The sequence below is a fragment of the Colossoma macropomum genome, unplaced genomic scaffold (genome assembly GCF_904425465.1).
Source record: "Colossoma macropomum unplaced genomic scaffold, Colossoma_macropomum, whole genome shotgun sequence".
Taxonomy (NCBI): Eukaryota; Metazoa; Chordata; class Actinopteri; order Characiformes; family Serrasalmidae; genus Colossoma; species Colossoma macropomum.
This window is the reverse complement of record NW_023494790.1, coordinates 21,722,685-21,747,939: the sequence shown is the minus strand read 5'-3', so window position 1 is coordinate 21,747,939 and position 25,255 is coordinate 21,722,685. Positions and strand designations below refer to the sequence as shown.

The 25,255-nt window shown below is 41.2% G+C and overlaps 1 protein-coding gene across 2 annotated transcripts in view; it reads left to right on the top strand.

Annotated features, from left to right (window-relative positions):
- rbfox3a (RNA binding fox-1 homolog 3a) overlaps window positions 1–25,255 on the top strand; it is a 482,492-nt gene that overhangs the window by 304,531 nt on the left and 152,706 nt on the right. For both annotated transcript variants that reach the window (XM_036572522.1, XM_036572521.1), the window contains one exon: window positions 9,110–9,231. In XM_036572522.1, the coding sequence (XP_036428415.1) occupies window positions 9,110–9,231 (122 nt within the window). The remainder of the gene's footprint in view (window positions 1–9,109; window positions 9,232–25,255) is intronic.

The following is a 25,255-nucleotide window of genomic DNA, read 5'->3' as shown; positions in this document are numbered from 1 at the left end:
CTCTAAGCTGAATTGTCTCATATTCCATGTGTTACAACCAATCAGCAAACTTTGGTAGTTTTAATGTGCTTTACTTTTTGATGAGTTGCATTTTCTGTTTAAGAGGAATTCCACTGATTTTTCTAAATTTCTGCCTAATTAAAAGAAAAAGATCTAAAAAAAAAAATGTCATTCATGGTGAGAGGAACTAGATGTCTGAAATGTTTAAAAACTATCTCATGGAAAGTTTTTGCTTGAAAGTTTTTGGTTATGATTATATTGCCTAAAGCAATATATATACAACCCCATGTTTTCCCATTCTCGTTTGATATAGGATTTCAGCTGCTCTACAGTTCAGGGTCTCATTTGCCGTATTTTTCATTTCATAATGCGCAAAATGTTATCAGTGGTGACAGGTCTGAACTGCAGGCAAGCCAGTTTAGCACCCAGACTCTTTTAATACGCCGCAATGCTGTTGAAATACATGCAGAATGTAGTTTGGCACTGTCTTGCTGAAATAAGCAAAGTCTTCCCTGAAAAAGACGTCATCTGGATGGCAGCATATGTTGCCAAAACATGTATATATCATTCAGCATTAATGGTGCCCTCACAGATGTGCACGTCACCCATGCCATGTGCACTAATGGACCCTTATACCATCTTGAATACTGGCTTTTGAACTGTCCGCTGATAACAAGCTGAGTGGTCTTTAGTCCGGAGGACACAGCGTCCATGATTTCCGAAAAGAATGTTGATTCATTGGACCACAGAACATTTTTCCACTTCACCTCAGTCCATTTTAAATGAGCTCAGACCCAGAGAAGGCCGTGGTGTTTCTGGATCCCGTTTATGTATAGTTTCTTCTTTGTGTTTTCATAGACAGTGGGTTTCAGAAGTGTTTCTGAGCCCATGCAGTGATTTTTCACTACAGAATCATGTTTTTTTTTAATGCAGTGTAATTTAATTTAATTTAATAATGCTTTTAAAATAGCAAAAGTTCTTTGCTATTTTAAGTTGAGAAACATTATTCTTGAATTGTTGCACTATTTGTTCATGCAGTCTTTCACAGAGTGGTGAACTCCTTCTCATCTTTACTTCTGAAAGACTCTTTCTGGGATGCTCTTTTTATACACAACCACCAGGTGTTTTCTTTAGCATTACACAAATTTACCAGCCTTTTGTTGCCCCCGTTAACTTTTTTGGAATGTGTTGTTGGCATCAAATTCAAAATGGGCATATAATTTTCAAAAGCCATTTTCAACATTTGATATGTTGTCTTTGTAGTATTTTCAACTAAATATAGGGTTTAAATGATTTGCACATCATTGCATTTTATTGTTATTTACATTTTGCACAGCATCCCAACTTTTTTGGAAATGGGATTGTATATATGTATATATGCATACATATATATTTCATTCGTGGTAAAGGGTGGTGGGTACAGGCCAAGTGTTAAAAGTTTTTTTTTTTTTTTCATTACCGTGATCAGCATTGCATAAAATATGAGAATGATTGTTTTGCCTTGCAAAGTTATTAATTTGCAGAGTTAAGTTTATTTACAGTGCACTATTTCTGATCAAACCACTCTGAATGACTTGTTTACATCTCAATGACTGAATTATACACAATTTGTGAAAATTCTGTACAATTATCCTTTAATTTGTAGGTTGATTTTTTAATAAGCTTGCAGAAAATTTCAGTAAACCGTATTGCATGTGTAGGTTTAGGGAAGACAAGTGTATTCAAATTAAATATCCAAAAATACTGTCTAATACACCCCTGTGCTTGAGGTGAAAACTTTTTCCCATAACACTGTAAAGAGAGGAGTCAGACTTGATGTAAAATATCAGAAATTACATAGCAAAACATTTTTGCATGAAAAAATCAAAGGTTTTTTGGTTGATGCTGTAAAAGAACCGCTTTAATTTTCTAAAGTACTGTGTTTGAAAAAGAGATTTGTGTGTGTGAAAAACCTTTTACTGGTGTAAAAAATTTTAACATAATAGAAAGGTCCTCTATCAGTTTTAGGGTTCTTCCTACAACCTTTTTCAAACTTTAAAAATATTCTTCACACTCACACTTTCTTTTACAGAAATGACTCTCCAAAGAACCATCCTTGGAAAGGTTCCCCAGGGAACCAAAAGTGGTTCTTCTTTGGCATCACTCAGAGAAGGCCTTTTTGGCACCTTTATTTTTAAAAAGGCCATGAGTTCACATCTGATAAACACTTCTTTTTTTTTCCATGACTTCCTGAAGAAGACAGCATTTGGCCACATTGTCGTGGTGTGAAGTACAAACTGAATCAAAAGTTTACACTGATTCTAAAGACAACTGGTTGATGAACCTAAATGAAAGGTAAATGTATTACATACACAAAAAGTAACTTATTTTTATTTTGTATTCTCATTAATGAAAGGCTTCTCACCTTTTAATAAGTTTATGATGTCCTTCTCATTCTCAAGTGTGTGCGCAGGAGAGAGAGAGATAGTGACAGTGCAAGAGAGAGAGAGAGAGTGTACTTGTATGTAAGGGCAGAGGTGGTGGCAGTGGCAGTGGCAGTGGCAGCACAGTGTTATTAATGCTCTGAATCCCTCGCAGCTATGTCTGCTGCCACGGCCCCTCGCTGTATTAATCAGAGCGGCTGCACACACTGCACATGATTAACTGGTCTAGGAGCAGTGTTTAAACAGGCTCTGCCACACTCCGCACTTTGTAAAGAGGCCGTGGACCATCCCCAGGGTATAGGAGGGGTAATGAATACATCGTTTGGAGAGGTGGTGTGAAGCGCTGAAGAGGCTTCTGGAAGAAGACGTCTTCTTTCTCTTTCCCCGTCTCTCTCCCTCTGTCTCTGTGTCTCCCTCTCTCTCTCCGTCTCTCTCTCTCCGGCCCAGCACCGGGCAAGGTAGGGACAGCCATATGGAGAGGCTTGTGTGGCCGGTGTGTTTGGGTTGGAAGGAGGTCCTGACAGGACTGCCCTGTGGAGAGGAAGTTCCAGGCCTGTCTGTGTGCAGTCAGCGCTATGCCAGGATGGTGCTGGTGGTGGGGGTGTAGGCCCAGAACATGATGACTAAAGCTGTACTCACAACTTTCATAGCGCTAGAGTCCCAGTTAGCAACTAAAAACAACACAGTGCAGTTGCAGAGTAATGGTAGACACCCAGCACGTCGCTTGCTGTCAGTGTGGCTGTCAGGATTCAGCACTGTCATCTTGTCCAATTCTTTAACCATTAGTGTAATGAGATGTCCCGTAGCAGACTTGTTTGTTTTCTGTCTGTTTTATTTTCTATCATCCGTTGTCATGCTTAAGTGCAGAACATTTATAATATTCAGATCAGTACCAGCATCGGTGATGGTGATGGCTATTGTAGACGTGGTAATGTTGCTTATTAGGGCCTCTTACAAAATCTGTCTGTCTGTCTGTCTATGTGTCTGTCTGTGTGTCTGTCTATACATCCATCCACAAATATCATTTCTCCTCAATGAGCAGTGAGACTGCACTACTACTTGATTTCACCGATCCGATGATGGCATTGTAGTGCAATCGAAATGCATAGGAAAGTCTTTGGAATGAGTCCTAGGTTTTTGGGGTTTTTTTGCCCAATCCCTATGAAATATTCCTAAATTGTAATAGTTAATCAATATGGCTGCCACATGCCAGTCTGTTGTTCAGAGGCAGACAATATCAGCTGTACCTCATTGTTAAGTAAAGCCTTCCAATTTTGGTGCAGTTTCATCAATAATTATCTCAGCAGCCGTTTGAATCAAGTTCAATTTGCATACTGCTTCTTGAAAATTAAAATTTTCTCACAGTTTGATCGTGGTGGTCAATTCTCCAGTCTTACAATACTATCCAGTAATGAAAGTAAAGGTAAGCACGTTACATGAGGACGGGCATCGCATCTTTTCAAACTGCTACTAATACAACATCACTAGACAGCCCAACACACTTAGAGAAGAATGCCAACTGCCACTGTTACATTAGCTAACAGACGCTCATGCTGGCCAGCATCACCCTGAGTGATGGGGGAGAGGGAGGGCCTTCCTACCCACCGAGAGAGAGAGAGGCCATTTGTGCTCTTTAGGACTCCTGGACACAGATGCATGGATAGCTGTGGCATCAGTATCAAAACACAGCCATGGATGCTTCAGCAGGCCTAACCAGCCTGACAGTGATTAGATATGATTAAAAACTGGCCTCCTTTCAAGTATAGTATGATTTCTCATCATTCGGAAGTGATGAGGGATGCTACTCATGTTTTCAACTATAAAAACATATCATATCATTGTCTTGATGAGCCTGTAAAATGCTTCTTCTTAATGATATCTTTTTCAGACAGAAAAAGTCACTAATCCTAGATATTTCATTATCTTGAGTTCTTGAGTATCTTCCACCACATCATTCAAATCATGAGTTTGACTCAGATAGTAGAGACTTATTAAAAAGTCTTTTCAGGAAATTTTATATTTCTACTGTTGTTCTGACAATAAATGAAAAAAAAATGGCCTGGAATGGCCTTAAGGAGATTTCCTACAGCGAACAACCATGTGTGCCATCACATTTTTTTTTTTTATCAATTTACAATGTGTATGCTATCTTGATCAATACACTGAAGGGTCACATCTGACTGGCATGTTTTTCAGAGGAACAACACCAATGAGCATTTTGGCAGCAAAATGTCCATCGGTTGGCCCCTTCATTGTTGTCTGTTTATTAGGGCCTTTTGAAACAACTGTATATGTAATGGTTCTTTTCACATACTCTCAGTAGTTCCCGAGCAGTAAAGCAGCAGGCCTAACATTATTTGTCAAGGCTGTTTGTAATGTAACAGTTGTGCTCAGGAGTAAACTGAACCAGTGTGCACTAATACACAAACAAACAAACAAATTATGTTAGGTCTAGAATGAAGCAAGGAAAAGCTGAATTAGGGCACCCTATTTTCCCTATCAGCATGACTACGAAGATATAATGAGTGAGGATAAAATATGGTGCAGCCTAATTTTAACTCATCTACATGCTAATTGTGTTAGACCAGAGTTCAAATGCATTTCTTTCATGATCTTAAGAAGACAATGCTCTTTTTTTATTTATATTTATTAAGTTGATAATTTCATATATTTTCCTAACTACTAAACTGTCACTGGGGTGGTACCCTCAAGGGTACATCTAAAGTACCTTTAGTTGTGGTACATAATTGTACCATATTACTTTGTAATCAAATTTTTAAAATTGCATTGACTGCTGACACCTCAACTTGTGAATGTGTTGTACCTTTAAAACTCAATATACACAGCTGGGCCATGATATTTAAACCGTTGGAAGATGATATTTAAACAAAATGTTACAAGAAGTATAAATGATCAAAGGTATATTTATACTGTTTGTAACTAGGTGAACAAAATTGTACCATTGTAGGACCTCTTTTCTGACAGTGTAGGGTAAAATATACATAGTGCTTCTTCTTCTTTTTGAACATTTGTGTATTTTCTGATTTATTGGCCAGTTGCTACATTACAACGTATCTCTTTGCATATCCCAACTCAGGGGTTAAGGCCCTTATGCAAAGGCCTCCATGATATGGATGAAATACCATATTGGGATGATGGTACTCCTTCGCTTTTAAAATAAAAAAAATGTTTTTTACACATTGTTACATATTTAGAAACACAAATAAAAACAAACATATAATAAAAAAATGTAGCATATGGGCCTTTTAAAATATTCATATTGGAGTCTTTTGCAATACCAGTATTACAGTATTACAAAAGCCAATGTTGCGATAACAGTCACCAAACAATATATCTGTCAGCTTTACTGTTACCACTCCAGCTGCAGACTCACTCACATCAGCTTGTCATACACTCTGAGAAAAAAAAGGAACAAAACTGTCACTGGGGCAGTACCCTTCTTGTACCCTCAAGGGTGCATCTGAGTACCTTGTGTAAGTTGTATTGACTCTACACGCCCCCTCTCCTCTCCAGGCCTTTTATTTTATTGCTCTGTTTTAAAACATTAGGTTATGAAAAGGTACAAATACGTACTTTTCACCTGAAAAAACTTATTTAAGTTGCTCAGTTGGACTTTAAACCACAGTTGTACCTTTGAGGGAACATTTACATTGTTTGTACTTTGATGAATGAAAAATGTACCTGCACAGAACCTTTATTTCTAACAGTGTAGGCCTGCAATTTGAACTCTCATCTCATGATCATATTTTTCTACTGTGCTGTGTTAAGGACTAAATCTGAAACCCAGTTCTGTCTGTAGTCTTCAGAGCGCTAAGAGGCCTAAGTAACACATTCACAATTTTAGCTTCTATCATCCTAACTTTTATGTGCGTGAGAGAGAGAAAGAGAGAGTGAGAGAGTGCATACTGATGATGCTAGTGCACTTAGTCTGCTTATTGTTTTTATACTGTTACTGTTGTGTCTTAAATCACAATGTTATTGCCTGCTTATCAAACCTAAAATACTCCCCCTCACACGCTGTTTACGACAACTTTGACATTTTGCTCCGTTTTTAAAATCGCTTGTCAAATTTGCCAATCTGAAGGAGAGCGATAGATAGAGCTAGCAAAACCACAGTTAGCACAGAGGCTGGGGGAGACAGAGAGAGAGGGAGAGCAAGGCAGAGAGCATGAGAAACAGAAGAAGTGTGATGAGAGAGAAAGGGAGAGTGAGTGAAGAGGAGAGGGGTAGAGAGAGAGTGAGGCAAAAAAGTGAAGCTGCTGGAGAAATCTGGGAGTCGGTGTGTGTGAGTGTGTGTGTGTGTGTGTGTGTGTGTGTGGAGCAGGGCTGCGCTGTGTGTACTGCTCTGCTCTCGGCGGTCTCATCTCACTGTCAATAACTCATCACAGTGAGGCGTTCTGAACAGAATGCCCTCAGACTAGAGGCATCCTCCAAAGCCATGCCTGCCAGCCATGCCACCTGACTCTGCTTGCAGGCACTGATGCAACCCAGCATGTTCTGATCACATTACATCACCTGCACAAAAAGGAACATTGCCTGAATCATACTGCACCTCTTTTGTCTCAGCCCAAAGTCTCTCGTGCATGCATTGCCCCCTAAAGAAAAAAAAAAAGAAAAAAGAAAAGGAGGAAAAAAAAGAAAAAGAACCACACAGTGAGTGATTTTATTGCTAATTAGGCTATATCATTTTATAAAAATCAGCCACGTGGCACAGATATAACTGCACTATAGCCGTGATCGATTCGCTGGAGCATGGCCTATAGGCATGCATATTCATGGGGTGATGTAAGCATAGCAGAGAGCAGTGCAGGAGCCTGCTGCCGAATGATCCACACGGACTTTACAGTCTTGCCCAGCGAGCCTGCAGCAGGCAGCCACCATAAACAATCACGCCAGGCCCATTAATAACTCTAAAACGCATGCGCCGCCCCAGCCACAAAGAGCACAAGTGACATTTTAATGGGCCTTTTTACTTTTTGTTTTTCAATAATGAATGCATGGCTTGCTGTGGCGCACCGCACAATATGCGCCTCGCCGTTGTTTTGAGGCACAATGCAGATTTTTGCTGTACTTGGCATTTATGGAGAATAATTTAATATACATGGCTTCCTTTATGTGTTCTCTTCAGGTCCTGTTTCAGACAGGGCAGATGCATGTGAGAGATGGAGAAAAAAAGAGAGTGAGGGAGGGAAAGAAAACGAGAAAGAGAATGCTTCAGCTGTATAGGATGGATATGGAGTGTAATATTTAACTCCACATGTATGAAGAAACTTCTGTAAGGCAGACTGAGAAAATGAAATGTGCAGGAATTCATAAGAACACCTGCATATGTATAAAACATGTTCTTATATACTTGACACTAGAATTGTAAAATATACTCTACTTTGTGCATACAGTGTGCATTGTAATACATGAATTTATTTTGGTGTTTTTATACTTTGTATATATTTTACATTTACTACAGCTCTGTTATTGTTTGTTCAGTTTTTATTAATTCTATGTATGTTTATGCCAGACTGTAGTCTATATCTGCCATGTTTTCAGTGTTTAAGACTGATGAAGGGTGCGTATAATGGTAAATTTGTGGTGTATTTTTTAATATTTTCAAGATTATTATTTTGTAGTACACGTGCAATCGACATATGAAAACTTTCTTTTGAGTTTCTGCCGTTTGTGTGCAATTTAGCTGAATGTACTCTATATGTAGGGTCAGCTGTGAACTGAGGGGCTAGTTGTACCACTCTCTGGAAAAATCTAGTAATTTGATGTAATCAGCAATTCACTGTAATGTTGTGCTTTCCAAGCTACATACCTAAAAATATATGCATCAAAATAAATATAATTACTGACAAGAGTCTACATGTCAGTATCAGACAGTAAGTAGAAGGACAAATATTAGCATGATGAAGCTGAAATTTTATTAATACAACATCAATACAGTGTTTGCAGTTTATGATTATGTGAATTAAATATTCAAAAAAAAATGTATTATTTTGAATTTATATGAGGGGAACATTGTCTTCTGTCGTTGTTTAATTTGGCCATCTTAGTTGCTCCATGTTAATATCAACCCAACCCTGTTAAGGCAGACTGTGCCTCTGCATGGAGAGCTGTCACTGATGGGTACATGCTTCTAAATAGTGCTGTGTTACACCCACCAAGAGGGTGATTAAAATAATATTAGTGTGAATTTTCTTACACACACACATTGCAGTAATTAATAAACACTTGACACATGACATACAAACACCTTGTATGTCCAAAATGACAACTTTACAGGAGAAGGAAAAAACATACTTTTAATGAAGGTCAGTGGAACCAGACTTATTTCCAAGTTATTTTGGTCCATTCATCATGAAATTTACACACAATGTAAAGGGCAACAGACATTTTCAAATTAGGTCAAAAACTCAAAAAATGACACAAATGGAGATACGAGTTTTTTTCTGACAGAAATTTGAAAAAAGTCTGTGTTAGTTAGTAAGTTAGCTGTGAAAATTCCACAAGGTGACCAAAAGCACATTCTATTTGAACTAGTTTATATTAGGTTGTCCCCTGTTTGTGTATGTATGTTTCTTTTTTTTTAAACCCGTTATCTCAGTCCACAGAAGTGGTTTAGATAAGCTCTATTGTTGTCTGACTGTAATGTCTTTCTGCTCTTTCAGAAACCAAACCAGGAAACGGGCTGTGCAAATCCGGAAGCATTGCTCTCTTTGGAAACGTAGTTTACAGTGGGCTGCTGAACGATCACTTCTGGCATTTTGGGGTTCCCCTCGTCACAAGACTGGTGAGTACATGCCTGCTCTACATTTTTATCCAGGGTGAGATTTCCTTAAGAAACTTTGACTTGGCTCTCACTATTTGGCTTGGCTTGTTTTTGATATTGGAATGTAGTTCAGATTGAGTGCCTTGTATCCTAAACCACCATTAGTTTTCTTTAACACGATCAGACCTAGAAGGAGGATTCTCAGTGATAACCTCAAGAAATAGCAGTTTACATATTTATTAGCAGGATTGTATGTCCGGTGTATATGACAAGCATGGACTGCTGCATGTCTTAAGTGAACTGAAGAGTGGTTTAGGGGTAGATGTTCTGTCAGTATGGGTTTAAGTTTCGGGTATTGCAGGTTCTGTTGGTTGTGGTCTGTTTGCTCTGTAAGGAGTCCCTGGTTTAGTAGAAAGTTATATGTGGAAGTGGATTTGAGAGTAATGTTGAAGGCCAAGGTCATGTTCTCCTTCCACTCCTCACCTCACGTCCCCATTGTCTCTCTCACTCTCCAAAGGTCCAATGAGTTAAAAAGTGTTGTAAATTTACAATGATTTAATCATGCATTGGCATGTGAGGCCTCTGCCCAGGCTAACTGAATATTAAGAGTTGGGTAATGAAGTTTTAATTGGACTGTAATCTTAGCACATGTCAGTGGCTCCTAATAAGTTTCTGTTTTATTATGAATTGATAAATATTGATGCTGTGTCTTCCTCCAGAAAATATGTCAGACGGGATTAGTATGCAGGAGGGAGAAGAGACGAGCTGTGACTGACTCTTACTCTCTGGAGTGAAAATGAAATGATTGTTTGCAGCGACGCCTCTTTCAGAGCAGCTAATTTTCGGAAGATTTAAGAAATTAACAAGAACACTTGTTTCAAGCTTTTTCATTACAGTGCGTGCCATTGTCCTGTGTTCTTCCGCAGTGGGGGGCATGTAATATATCATAAAGTAGCGAAGATGAGAGGAGAATATGCTGTAAGCTGAAAATGGCATTAATACAGTAGCTCTAATGTTGATTAAAGGTTGTGTGAAATCTTTTAAAATGCCTCATTAACAAAACACATGCATGATTCAGCGTTCCCCATGAGCTCTGATTAAGACTTGCTTGGCAGGGTATTGAGATGTCAACTTAGAATTCTGTCAGTGTGCTGTCTTCATTCTGTTATTTTCAAAGGTGTCTCATGCAGTGAAAATATGTCAGCCTGTCTACACGGCTTTTCAGCATGACAGCAGTAGAGCAACATGAATGTCATACCTGAGCTGTTGACCAGAAGTGAACGTTTCAATGACACTTTTAAAGAGGCAGCTCTGACAGGACGCTTATTTGTCAATAAGTATTTAAACTGGATGATTTTCACAGTGATCTGATACATACACATGTGTGAAAGTGACTTACATCTGCTTATGAATGCCAACCAGACAAAAAACCCCTTTTAGCTGTATAGTTTGCCAAAGTGTTCAGTTTATTTAAGTCAAGGTGCTGTCTACAGTCTAAGTGAAGGTAATTACAGTGCATTGTGGTGAGTGCTGTGAGTTGCTGTGAGCTGACTTAAAATTATAAAGGCTGTCTTTTAATTCAGGGGGCTGTGACCATGTGCTTTCTCAGACAAATTAAGCAAATTAGTTATTGCCTCTGCAATATGCTGCGAGAGGAAAAAGCGTAATTATTTGTATTTTTGGAAATCAAACAGTTCCATGCGTGGCAGCTGCTACTGCCTTCGTTTGGACTCGAGCAGGTTGTTGGAAAGTGCTTTAACTAATCCTGACTTGTGGCCCAGTAATCCAATCCCCATCCCAAGACCACACTACATCCACTAAACTGCATCTTAACCATATTAAGTCTCTCTAATGTGTTCAAAACATCGAGCACCACCAGCAAATGGAGAAAAATGGAGGGAGCTTGTTTTTCGAACTTGGTCTCCCTCGATTTTCCATGGTGCTTTAATGAATAAATGAATTGGTGCGGTAATTGGAAAGGAAAGGAGTGCCCTGTGAGTGGAGGAGAGAGGCATGCAGCTCCATTGAGTTTATGGAGGCAGAAATGATGACGCTGGCTAAAGCGCTAATGAAGAAGGCAGGGCGGACTGAAGCGGACTGGCTGACAGGACTAAGAGTTACAGTGCGCAGCGATCTGCGCTCGTGTGTGTGTGTGTGTGTGTGTGTGTGTGTGAGAGAGAGAAAGAGAGAGTGGGATGAGTCCTCATTACGAGGTGTTTTAGATACTTGGCTTGCATGTGGAATGGTGTGACGGGTCCCCACTTCATTGCTGGTGAAAACGAGGGGGGCAGGTGAGGAGGTATTGTCCAATCACTGTCGCTGGCCTCACATGGATGGCTGCATAATGCTGAATGCTGTCAGCTGGCTGTCACCGCCCAATTTCAGCTTTTCAGCAGAATATGTGTAATTGATAGCACTCTGGGGCTGCTTAGGTCTTGGCACCACACAAGACGAGCGCAAGCCTCCCATGACAGAGGCTTTTAATATCTGGCATGCTGCTATGGTGATGAACCTTTACACTGCGTCGTTTGTGTGGATATATTACAGCTAACTTCTGGGTTTTCATTCAGGTGAGAAAGAAGAAGAAGAAAAAAAAAACAGAAAAAACAGCAGGGGGCAAAAATCTGCTCACTTGTTTTTGCTCCTTCAAGATATTCCTGGGCTTGCACTATTTCCAAGACCTGCTGCGCTTGCGGCCAATATGGCCTCCCAGATGTGTTCACCTGCCGTTGCCGGCCGCCAGCTCCTAATTAAGACAGTCTGGCCTGGACAGTGGCTCAGCCTGGACCTGCCTGGCCAAAGCCTGGCCCATCTGCCCTGCTTAAAGAAGAAAAATACTACCGGCCCAGCTCCGCTCTCCTTGACACATAGGCTCAGAGAGGGGAGAGCATGTTGCTCTTGCGTTCAGGGCGAGCATGAATTTTAGGGTCTGCCTCAGTCTTTACCACTGATTCTTACCCCTAGTTTATGTCTGTTTATGCTACCACACAGTGCCCATATCATACATTTTTATTGTATTTTCCCCTGTGGCCCACTTATGACATTTCTGTGGGTTTATGTACCAAAAACAATAGTAATTCATTTTTACATGACCATTTTTTCCCTTAAACATTTCCCAACCTTTTTATCCCTTAGAATTGTTTTTGTTTTTGTGTCTTAAAGACTGATGTATCTAAGTGGCCTCTATTCTGCCCTGTATTGCACCTCATTTAAAAGCAGTCCGGACTGAAACACTCCTTACGGCTTAGTTCACATTACCAGGCTGAAGTGGCACAAATCCAGTTTTTGCCTTAAGGTGACACAGACCTGATGTTTTAGAGCTGTGTGGACCTAGATCGGATACCTGTCTGATTTGTGGCCATGCGACCTTAACGAGATCGGAATTCATTTGGGGATTTTTTTATCGTGTTTTTTTTTTTTCACTGTGCATTCACAGTCACATGGCAATGCCACACCTGTAATTAGAGCCAGTCAGCATAGCAAAAGCAAGAATCTGACCCTTTTTTGACCTAACAATAAAAAGCTAGGAGCTGTTCAGAGCAAATTATCTTCACAGCGAAGCCTTGTTCTGCTGGTTAGTTTGTTGTTCATGATGCATGTTTCATTCACATGACGTTATTTGAGTCACTTACCTACACAGTTGTGAGCCATCAAGTTAGAAAGATCGGGCCTCATTCACCAATATCTTTGTAAGTTTTTTCTTAAATTTGTTCTTGAGGAAGATCCTGTGAAAAAGTCTACGTCAGATTCGTGATGTGTTCTTAAACCACAGAATTGTTCAAACCTTTGTGTTCTTGAGAGTGTAGATTCTGTTCTTACCTAAGAACAAATCCCAAATAAGAAAACATTGGTGAATGTCAGAAAACTGTGTAAGTGGGTTTTAAGAAGAAATTTCTTCTTAAGAAAGGTTAGTGAATGAGGCCCATAGACTCTGAGCAAAAAATCTTAATGTGAACATAGCCTGTTACTTCAACAAAAGTGGGCGTGGCTAAAGTGCTGTGGGCTGAATAGATACATAGATGTAAGTGTATTGGCTTTCGTGACATCATAAACACAGTGGATTCGCACAAGCTGCTTAATTTTCATATATGGACTGTATGAATGGGTCGTGAATGGTAAGTGAAACTGTAACAGTGTTTACATACTAAAACTCTTTTAAAAAGAAGAAATGAGGTTCAGTTTTCCATGATATGGTATGGGGGTACTGAGCATATTGATGGGCATCATTGTAGACTTGTGGCGAACTGGAAGATGTGCTCATTGATAGACTTTTCAGTGATCATATTAGAATCAGACATAGCAGACCTGTTTTTCTGCTTGCAATGTAGAAGAATGAAGTTCAAAGTGTGCGAGACTGAAGCCCATTACCCAGCGCTGCATGATGACTCATATGAACTTAGTGGCAAAGCTGTGTGCAGCTTGGGAGTGGATGGGAAAGATCAGGCAAGACGCAGAGATCAAGCCCATGGACTGAGCGACGCTGGCATTAAATATTGAATAAACGGATTGCAAGTCAGGAGAGAAAGAGAACACGACAAGGAGCATAACCAATTCAGGTCTCCAACTATTTTCCCCTCCTTCCTCTCAAAGAAAAGGTTTCTTGTCTCTGTAATGGAAAATGACGTCCCGAGGGCCATTCGTCCGCTTAGTACTTAACCTGAACAAGCAGCACCCTGAGCATGCTGGGTAATATTTCAGATTGAGCTAAAAAGAGAGAGAGAAAAAAAGGGAGAGAGAGGAGCAGACAAAGAATGAGAAGTGTTACTTAAGTGAGGAAAATAATGACGGAGGCACTGAAAAAGAAAGATGGTTGATGGAGGAAATGGAAAGACAGAAGAAGAAATAAATGCAGTTAGTCCATACGAGATTAGTGTGTGCTTGAGATGCTGAACAGCCTTTTATTCACCTTTCGATTGTCTGTTCCATGCATGATCAGACTAGTTAATGTTATCTTGAACAGTATCTCTGCTTCATATTCTTCTCACTTATTTTCTTCCTTCAGACAAGTTTTTCCCCTCCATATTCTTGAAAACCATGGCTTAAGCCATGGCACGTGCATCCCTCTCTTCACTTATTTATGACCCTGACTTGAAATAGACTAGAGCATTTGATAAAGATGGTTTCTTTAATCCAACTTGCTGAAGGAGCATTTTGTTTTTATCTCCCTGCGGGGACTGATGAAGAGAAGATTCTATCAGGCACTGTGTTAAAACCAAAGAAATCCATTGATTGGAATCCATAAAAAATGTATGGATAACAGTATTGCTTCAATTGCCATATAATATATTCATAATGCCGTAATACCGTGATAATTGTGGACTGGATCAGATTTAATATTTGTATTGATTAAAGGCCCAAATAAAATATTAACCCAAGTGATCAGACACATAAGGAATGAACGTCATAGGTCGGGCTTTGTAATTCTCTAGTGCGTTGTTTCGATCCTGAGAAACCACCAGTAAAAACGGGTGCACTTTGAAACCCACAAGCGACTGCACGGCATCCTAAAGGTTAACGTTTAAGAAGGCTCCAGCCTTGTATTGACTGTATGGGTTTAAATTTGCTGAGACAGGCTTACAAGCCTGTCCACTTTGCCCACCCCCCACCCCTCCAACCCCCCTCCAAACAGTCTACCAATGCACCCACTCACCAAGAGGCATGCAAACACACTCACTCACGGACGTACACACATTCAGGTCGTTCCCTCTTCCCTGCCTGCCGCTCTCCGCCAGCCCAAAAGAGCAGCTCTACTCACTGCATGGAACCTGTCAGGCAATTCCCTCTGCTCTCCAGCTGCACTCGCTGACTGCTGATTGGCCGAGGCACAGAAAGCGCCGGAATCCACCGAAAGCCCAGCCACCTCTCCCTCACTAGCACTGCACCGGGGGGAAAAAGGAGCACTAAAAAGAGAAAGAAAGACAGAAAAGAAACAACCGAAAGAACGAATGAAAGCAGGAAAAACAAGCGAGGGGAAAAGACGAAAGAGACGGAGCTGCTCCTTTTTTGGTGTGCACTTACAGTTTCACTCCTGGTCTCGCTTCCATCGGCCGTTTGCTTCCTGGCGACTTTTTCCCCGTGCATCAGCTGAGAAGTGTCCTGCAGCTCCTCACTAACAAGCAACTCTCCTCCTCAGCACAGTAGACGAGAGCACGCCTCTCTTCCTCTTCTCCTCCCCTCCCCTGCTCTGGATGAGGAGCTACTGCGAGGCTCAGGCTGGAGCGGTGAATAAAGCATCTACTGGACCTTCTCGCACACTCAGGAGCACCACGTCACTGGAGCTATGCTGGAGGCAGAAGCTGGACAGCTCCTGGAGTTTCTGCCCTAAACCCATAGCTCCCTCAGCCGCCAGGTAGAAGACAGCTGGAGAGCCAGAAAAACACGTGCTTAGAAAGGAAGTGGTGGATGACGAGAGGAAAAGAAAGGAGCTAGTGGAAAGTAAAAGGAGGCAGAAGGAGGTGCCAGTGCCTTTTCACCACCCTTCTTTCCCATCCCTTCCTCTTTTCTTTCCCCCTCCTGGCCGAAAAACCTTCATTTTCCCACCAAGGTAACTGAAAGGGAGAAGTGTGGACAGAGTTAAAGAGAAGTTACAGACTGGTGAGTGTTTTCAGAGCGTGCTGGTTTAAGAAGAAAGAAGAAAAGTTGAGCTGATAGGTTACCAATCAGACTCTTGGCCCGTACCCGCTGAGGTGACCATCACTGCTGCCCCCGAGCCTACTCTCCTCCGGTCCACGCTCACCTGCCCGCTGGCCGAAATGATGATGTACTTTTGGGTGAGTAACACGCCTTTGCCCATCACAGGGGCCTGCCAGCCGTCATCTTCCTCCTCCTCCTCTTCTTCATTGCACAGCTAGATATGCTGAGGTCACGCAGTGGGAGTGAAACAGTAGTAGGGCTTCACTCACACTCTTCATCTTTTTTTTTTCTCTCTCTCTCCACTTTTCTTTACTTTTCACAAGTACAGATGCGCTCTGTCTCTCTCTCCTTAGTCTGAGTTTGTGTTGTTCGCTCTCAGTCTGAGCTGTGTTTAATATACCTCCACTCTGAAAGGCCCCTGTTCTGCAGTGCTGGTCTGAAACGAGACATTGAAGGCAGCTGTATCTGTGCAGAATGTTTTATTGATGTTCACTATGAAGAAAAGGAGGATCATATGACCTGATTTCTGCAGAGACCTGGCAATTTCTCAGCCCAGTGAAGGAGAGTGTTCAAACACGAAACAGCCCAAGTGGATGTAGATCCAGTGTCGAACAAATTTGTTTAAAGTGAATCTGCCTTCACCTAGGTCCTCTCTGATAGGGGATTTTATGTTCTTTTGGTTTGCTTGATTGCTGTTAGTATCATGCAGCAGAATTCTGACTTTTCAGCAAGCTTTTCCTGAAGGTAAAACGCTAAGCAAGGCATGAATTCATTTCACAACTTCTCCCGTTTATTTGTATTATGCTAAAATTAAAATAGAATTGTATTATTGCATTTTCATTTGATGATCACTGCTTCGAGAGGAGTGTTCCCTGCAGTAGCTGAATGAGTGCCCTACCTGCACCACTTTTCCTGTTAGAAAGCTATAAAGTTTACCACTTTTGATGTTTATTTCACACTAAAATTTAAATAGAATTTTATTGTTGAATTTTCAGTTGATGCTCACTGCTTTGAAAGAAGTATTCTTCGCAGTAGCTGAATGAATGTCCTACACGCACCACTGCTTCTACTAGTAAGCTATTTGTCTTGTGATTTCACAACTTCTCTCGTTTATTGTATGTTAAAATTAACACAGAATTTTATCATTTCATTTGTTGATCACTGGTTGGAAGTAAGTGTTCTCTGCAATAGCTTAAAATTCCTAGTTGCATTAGGCCTGTCTTAATTAATGTGTAATCGACTGATCACAATTACTTGAGCTAATTTGAAGTTATTCTTCACAGTTTATTTATTTATTTATTCATTTTTTCTGTTGGTTTGAGGCAAATGCATATAAATAAAAGAAAGCAGAGAACACATTAATTGAGACACATCACAGGTCTTACTAAAACAATAAGAGCTGTAACCTCTGACTTGCTACAACATGTTTAGAGGGCAGCGGTGAGATATGTTTGTTTATTTGAGCTTAGGTTGTCATCAGTTAAGGGCTACTGTAGTATCTAGTACTGTATTCAACAAATAGGAAGAAAGACCGCTGATCAGCCAGTTTGGCCACTTTAGGCTTGTACTTTAATAGTTGCATACAATGAACAAAAAATGGCAACAAATTAATTGTTAATCACAATTTTTTAAATGGCAATTAATCATCAGGAAAAATTTCCTTGTGATGACACGCTTAAACTGCGTTACTGTTCACATTAGTAAGCTGTGAATTCTCTGACTTCTCTTATTACTTAGTTTTACAGATTTTTAAATTAATCCTACTGCATTTTCATTCTCTGATGATTATTTGAAGGAAGTGTTCTCGGCAGTCCACCCTCATCGCAAGCTGATATTTCTCTGATTTCTCTCGTTTATTTTTTATTAAAGGTAAAATTAAAACAGAATTATATTATTGCATTTTCATTACTTTCATTACTTTGAAGGAAATGTTCTCTGCAGTAGCTGGAATTTCCCACCTGCACCCACTGTTCTTGCTTAAGCCCGAGCATCACACAGCAATGATGGGATGAAAGTGGAGACGTACGGGAGAGGAGTGACAGTAGGAAATGTCCAGCTGCGCAGGAAGTGAGCTTTTAGCTGTTAGCCGGTGTGGGGCCGTGCGGAGGATAGGAGGATACCCCCCTCTCATCCTCCTCCTCCTCCTGCCTCGGCCCTGGCCGCGCCTCTGCCCTGCCCGTCAGGGGCCAGATGAAAAGTGCGCACTCGCCGATGTGGCAACCAGGATTTAATGATCGTCAGAAAGCAATCTCTCATCTTTGAGCTCGCGCACGGCGCTTTGATAGCGAGGGCCAGCCATTAATCATTCTCCTTCATCGCTCCAGTCTGCTGCTGCAGCCCGGAGCGGCCGTACGCGCTGCTGCTGTGCGCGCTGGGCTGAGCTGGGATGAAGCTATGGGCGCCACACCGCTGTCCCACTCACACGCCTAATCTAATCTGGGATCGCTTTCAGCCGGCCGCCAGGAAGTGCGAGAAAAGAGATAAAATTCACCCCTGTCAGACATCCTGTAACTGCTTTGCTAATGTAAGCAGAGCTCTTGTTCTCCCTGAAGAGGAGAGCAATGAGTGTGATGGGGTTTTAGAGGGTGTGTGTGTATACATGTGTGTGTATGTGTAGGACAAAATGTATGTTTTGTTTTGATATGGGGATCAGTATGGACAGATGGCTCAACTGTGCAGATCCAGATGTGCTACTGTAATTCATAATGCTGGGCGATATATCGTCTGAACAGGTATTGGTGCCACACAACATTATTGATTTTTAGTTTTAGTGATGTTGATAGATAACAACAGCATAATTAACTGCAATATATGTTGTCTGCTTCAGATTTTCTTGAAAAGACAGTTCAACATACATAAAATATAAATAAGTTTCCATGTGATTTATATCAGGTTAAAGTTAGCAATACTGCGTGTAAGGATTCCTGTGATATCATTTTAAGAGAAATAGAAAAAAACAGTCAAAACATGCTATGTCAGGTATGTAGCAGCACCAAGAAAATAAAGTTCATTATCTTAATTAATGATAACCCTGTCCACATGAGTTCAAATATTTTTTGGAAACATATTTTCAGTCACATGAAAACAGTGTTTTCGGTTGCTTCAAAAGGAGCTGGAGATATTTGGAGTGTTCTCTGCATTCTGTCTCAATTCTTCCAAATAGGCCTGTAAACAAGGGCAGATATTGAATACAGCAAAATGAGTCTAAAGATATGTGACTTGATCATTATTCAAAGTCAGATTTAAAAAAAAAATGACTCCACAAATCAAATGGAGTTAAAAGCTATAAAAACTTAACATCTCGGCTTGTTCTTAGCTGTGTTGGTGTTCAAGACAGTGGTGTAGCTATGGCAACGTAAACAAACCTATGACATTTTTTAAAGCTTTCATTTTCTGGCAGAAATCAGACTTTAAATATGTGTGAAATATTGAATTACAGATGTCTGACAGCCCAGCCTGTGTTTATAATATGTCACCCTCATTTTTTTTAGAAAATGTGGCATGCTATATATTTTGCACAGTGTGTATGCTTGCAAAATTCTTCTTGAAGTGAATGACACCAAATTTTATAACATATGATCATCCGCTACTGGGCTGGTATGTTCCTGCCACTGTTTTCAAGCATTTTTGCGTTCTTGTCTGGATGGAGAGATTTTTGAAAATGCTGGTGTGGTGTGGTTGACGTTGGTGTGGACAAAAAAGCAAAACAAAACCAAAACATTTTCTGGAGACTTGTGGATGAGGCCTTAAATACCATCTGATGCCATGATAATGTGATATATTTGGATAATATTGTAATGGAATTTAATCAGTACCACCCAGCAGTAGTAATTCGACTTTAAATAAAGGGACCAGAAGGAAAAAAGGTGATATCCAGGGTGGTCTGGCCCTCTCTTTTAGTGGGGGCTCTTTTAAAAGATAGAGAGAAATAAGGCTTTGGTGAGGATGTTTTGCTTGCTCTATTGCAACAGAAAAAGAGAAAGAAAAGGGGATGGAGAGAGAGAGTACGAGAGGAGAGCGTCTGCTTCTCTCCTGCTCTGTGTCTGTAAGTTGATGAATAATTGAGTACTCAGTGCGGGGGACTTGTTTTTGAGTGTGGTGATGGGAGAACACACCGCTTCGCTTTTATATAAAGGCTTAAGCCAACTCCTTGGCCTGATTTTAAACGCACCCAGGCCAAATCAAGCCTTGTGTAACCTTGTGCATGGGTCCTCTTGGTAATATGTTCTTTACATTAGAATCTGTTAGTGGTGTTGAATTTGCTGCATAAACACAAAGCATAATTGTGCATAATGTACATGGAAACACTGTGTCTGACAAGGCTTTAGGTTGGCCGTATTTTAAGCAGTGCTGTGCTCAGGGGTGGCTGTCGTATAGTGCACTCATCCTTGTCCCATTGGTACAGCGTGTGATAGAGTAAATGTCAGCGTCGTCACACCTCTGGGCAAGCGTCTTTTGTTCAGGCGGAGCTGTAGTCCTGCCTGAGAAGGTCCGGCTCCGCTGGAGCTCCCTCCAAGCTCTCCATATTCATTGAAGGCAGCATCTTTCGGAAACGGCGTCGATCAGCCATGTAATTCGGAAGCAGAGAGTGGCTGCCACTGGTGTCATATTGCTAAATGAAGTGCTTGTGCTAATTTGTCACCACATTAATTGATCTGTGTTCTCCAGTCACGTACTGTGGGTCCTGTAGTGCTCTGCCTGTGCATTTCATCTCCAGCGCTGTGCCTTCACAAGCCCGCTTGACAGCTGGAATAAGTTTCCATTCGCCCCGTTGTCTGAGCGAGGCCTTCAGCTTTTGCTTTTTTGTGACCTACGCTTGCACAATCTTGTTTGTTCACTCTTTCCCCTGATTCGCGTGAGCCGAAAAAAAAGCTATTTTCAGCCCTGACATTTACTAATGCATGCAGAGCAAAACTGCTTTTCTGTAAAGTTATTATTAAGTGGGCTCTGTGCTTGTTTGGGTTTAATGTTTTTTTTTTTCTTTTTCCCCAAACCCCCATCTAATTCAGTACTATACTGTCAGCTCAATTGGCACCCAGCATCCATGTGCACTTTTACAAAATTTCACTTTGTAAAAATAAGGTTCTTGCATGTGGTTCTTAAAATGTCCTTCTTCCATGGCATATGCTCCAAGGAACCCTCTGCACCTTTTTGCTTCTTTTATGGTCTTTGGAGCATCCATGTGAAACATATATTGAAAGAAACACTTGTGGTCCCCAAAAGAACATTTCAATATATGTTTCTTTACAGAACTCAATTATAACTACTCAACTGAATTGTTCTTTAGGAAAGAATAAGTGGTTTTTCAACACATCTTTGGATGCTCCAAAGAACCCTTGGCACAAGGGTATAAGGGGCATAAGCCCCTTGGAAGGATCTTTGGAGCATCCATATAAAACGTATATTGAAAGAAACACTTGTGGTCCCCTAAAGAACCTTTCAGTATATGGTTCTTAGCAGAACTCCGTTGAAAAGTTTTAGGGGACAAAAAGTAGGTTTTCTATGGCATATACCATGAAGAATCCTTGGGATCTTCAGGGAACCAAATGTGGTTCTTCTGTGTGGTTCTTCAAATACGCTTCTTCTTTGGCATATGCCTCAATGAACCATTGGCACATTTGTTCTTATTTCTTTGATGTTCTTTGGAGCAGTACCACAGAAAAAGCATATTTGGTTACCTACATAACCTTTCAGTTGATGGTTCTTTAAAGAAACCACCCCGTCTAAAGGATTTTAAAGGCCACCCAACCACTGGCAGTTCCAGATTTGCGTTCCTAACTCGTGTAATTATGTGTTTGCCTTGTAATTACTGAATTATAATCCCTAGGATGTTATAAAAGTCTCTCAGTTTGAGATTAAGGAATCTAAAGTGTTTCTTCTATGAAATTTGCTTGAAAAGACCTTCATTTTTAAGAGTGTACTCTCTTGTTCTCCTCTTTTTTCCTTTCCGTTCCTTTTCCGCACGTCTATCAAAGAACATGGCAATGCTAACATGGTTTTCAGTTTAGGTAGGGCTTGGGGACTGATGTTAGCTTGTGTGGATCATGAAGATTTCAGAAGCCCTCCACCTACCCCAGCACATCCCTAGACAGCTGCTGCCAGTGGCTGAGCCCGGCCCTGGTGCTACAGCGTGTAATCCTGCTGCCTCACGCTGGCTCTTACATGCCTGCCACGGCCTAATCTCCCTTGCGCTTGCCGATAAGACGATTAAACAGCGGACCAGGAGAGGGGTTTATCCCTCGACTACAAAAGAGGTATGCACACCGGGGAGAGCCACACCACTCCACAGTGAGTGAGAGAGAGAGAATGAGAGCCAGAGACAGCTATGGCTGTGGCTTGAGCTTATCACACCTTGCTATCATTAGCTGTGTTTACACAGGGTTTTCCCCTAGAAAAGGTCATTACAGGGATGCTCCATTATCTCCGTCTCTCTCCCTCTCACTGCCTCATCTCATATTGCTCTCTCTCTCTCTCTCTAGAGGCGTTACTCAAAGGCATTACCTCCAGTGCTGCTTAATGTCCCCCACCTTTCCAATAGACTGTGGCTCTGGGAGTTTGGAAAGGCCAGAATAGGGCAGATCAGAGGCCCTGGCCAAGCCACTGGGCTCTGGCCAGCCACAATCCAGGCAGTTGGACGGATCCAGGGATCAATAGTGCTGTGGTCAGGCCCAGGAATGGAGCGCAAGGTCACAGCGAGGGCTTCTGCAGCAGGCGCGGAGCAGAGAGGCTGAGCGTGAAATGAGCGCCGCGAGAAGGCATAAAGCAATGAGCGTAATTACTCAAAGAGTTCCAGAATCAGCACACTCGCCCAGCGCTAACTGATTAGAGCAATTTAGCCGCGCCGTATTACAAGGGGAGCATCCTTCATTAAACCCGAATGAAAACAAGGAAAAAAGAAGAGGACGTGGCAGGGCAGTCCAAATCTAAAAGGACAGGACGGCGTGTGGGACAGCAGGGAGTGAGAGAAAGAAGGATGAACTGCGCAATCTGAGGAATGAGGGAAGAGTGCCCCTGTGTGTGCAGGCTGAGAGGACACTCTGGGGGGACGTAGAGTTTTAGCTGTGGGCCGGGGACATCTGCGGCTCTGCCAGCCACGGGTCATTAAGATACAGAGGGGACACACAAGCTATAAAACTAATGGCAGGACACTGACATTAACATTATAGGTTATTGACCTATCTAAGGGGATTTATGGTGCAAATCAAGAGACAGTGTCAAAGGGAATGAGAGAAATAAGACCAAATCCACGCCCTTATCCCACTCGCCACACCCCCCCCAAATAATCCCCCCCAATCGTTCCCTCTGAATTTTACTAGATTGTCCTAAAGGAAAATTCTCATTCTTATGATCTCTTTTGTCTTTCTGCCTGCTTTCTCTTTCTCTTTTCTTACTCTCATTCTTTTTCTGCCCTTTCTCTCTTGCTCTCACTCTTTCTCTCTGTGTCTTTCCTCTCTCTGTCACTCACTCTCTTTCTCTCTCTCTCTCTCAGTTTCTTGCTGTGGTGGTGTGTGCAGGTCAGGCAGAAAGTGATCTCTTGTTTGAAGTGTGCTGCCTCTTTTCTTCCCTCGTTCTTTTGTTCACAGGACTCCCACAGTTTGACATCCTTCGCTTCCTGACTGAGGGAGAGGCATCTGAATAAGTGTAGACTACATGCATGCAGGAGATTTCACACTTTTCTAATTATCTCTAATGATGATAATCTTGTAGCCTTTGGGATTTTCCTAAAGGGAGCAGATTCCTGCACATTGAGTCGGCTCTTCTTAATCGAGTCATTCAGGTCAGTTTGGGTTGAGGAGTGAGGATTTGCTTTTATATGTGTTGCAGAATAAAGTAAACAATTCCAATAGGCCTTTCTGACAGTCACTGCTTCATCACATCCGGCTGTAAATAGTAGCATTATCGAACTTCCGCATGCACTGTTTTAGAGGCAATGGAGGGTCACCCGTTTTCAACCTCCCTCTTCCTTCAGTCTCGGTGTGGTTAATAGGAGAGCAGTTGGCGTGTCTGGTAGTTCTCACCAACACAGATGAAAGACTAACTTGACTTGGCCAACTTGGCCGCGCAAAAGTTGGAAATATTGTATGACCCTGCTTGCCTTACATCTGTGCCGGACATGGCATTGTAAATAGTGTGTTTGGAAGCGCCTCTATGACTTTTGCCGATTGAGTGTTAAAGCAGCTGAGCGTATTCTGCAAAAAATCCAGGTCGGAACCGTGAGGAATCCGTCTGAGACAAGTGTTGCGAAGCGGAGCAGATCTATATGTTCAGTACCACATCACACATCCCTAAACTGCACTACACACTTAAACCTTGTTTCTTCAATGGTTCTTCAGTAAAGAAAATGGTTCTATATGAAACTATGAACACTGAAGGAACCCGTTGCATGATTAAAGGGTTCTTTGTGTCATGAAGGGGTTCTTCAAATGGCTGAAGAATGTGTTGAATATGGTTTTACATAGGACATTTTGAAAATAGTTCTATATAGTACCAAAACGAGATCTTGTATTATTACAAGCTTCACATTGAACAAATAGAAGAACCATGTTTGGTGCTATTTAGAACACTTTTCTAAAAGATTGATTATAGAGCCATATTCAGCACATTTTTCATCAATCTGAAGAACGCTTTCATGATGCAAAGTGTTCTTTGAGTGTCATGGTTCTATATAGAATCATTTCCTTTACTGAAGAATCAGTTTTTGAGTGTGTAGCAAAGAGACACAATATCCTATAACTACAGTAAACTATTCACAAACCTCGAACGGTGAGGGGTCTATTTTTCAACGTATAAATGGTGAGATGGTATAAAATGCCAGTGAATAAATATTTGTCTTCGGGCTGACCATTTTTAATCACAAATGCGAGTATATCTGTCCTAATGTTCAACCCCGCGTTGGCTCTCGGGTTCAGTTAAAACCAAGTTTAAACTTGATAGAGTGGAAAATCAGGTAAGGCTGTTTTGTTGAATAATCTGTGCATTTAGAAATGCAGCATATATTTTGTGCAGTGGCCTCAGCCATTGTTTACAATGTGAGCGGAAGTCATTTAACGCTACGATTTAAGCTTCTGCATTAAAGAGCATAGAAGTGTGAGAATGGTCTATTAATATGCGGTAATCATATAGAAGCACATGTATGTCCATTTTTGTCTATTTTTTTAGCTTTCTGCATCATTTGAATATGCTGGCTGTTCTTTACATTATGTGAAAATTTCACAAAGAAAGGACCAATAGCAGTGCTCTAAAATTACTCAGTGTGATTAATCTTCACATTGAATTACAGTAAACGTAAAGAATGTTTTTGCCCTCTCCTGTAAAGTTACCATTTTGGAGATACTTGTTTTTCTTTGGACAGCAACAGTATGCAATTTCACTACCAAGCTTAACCACTTTAAGACTTACTGTATCTGTTACA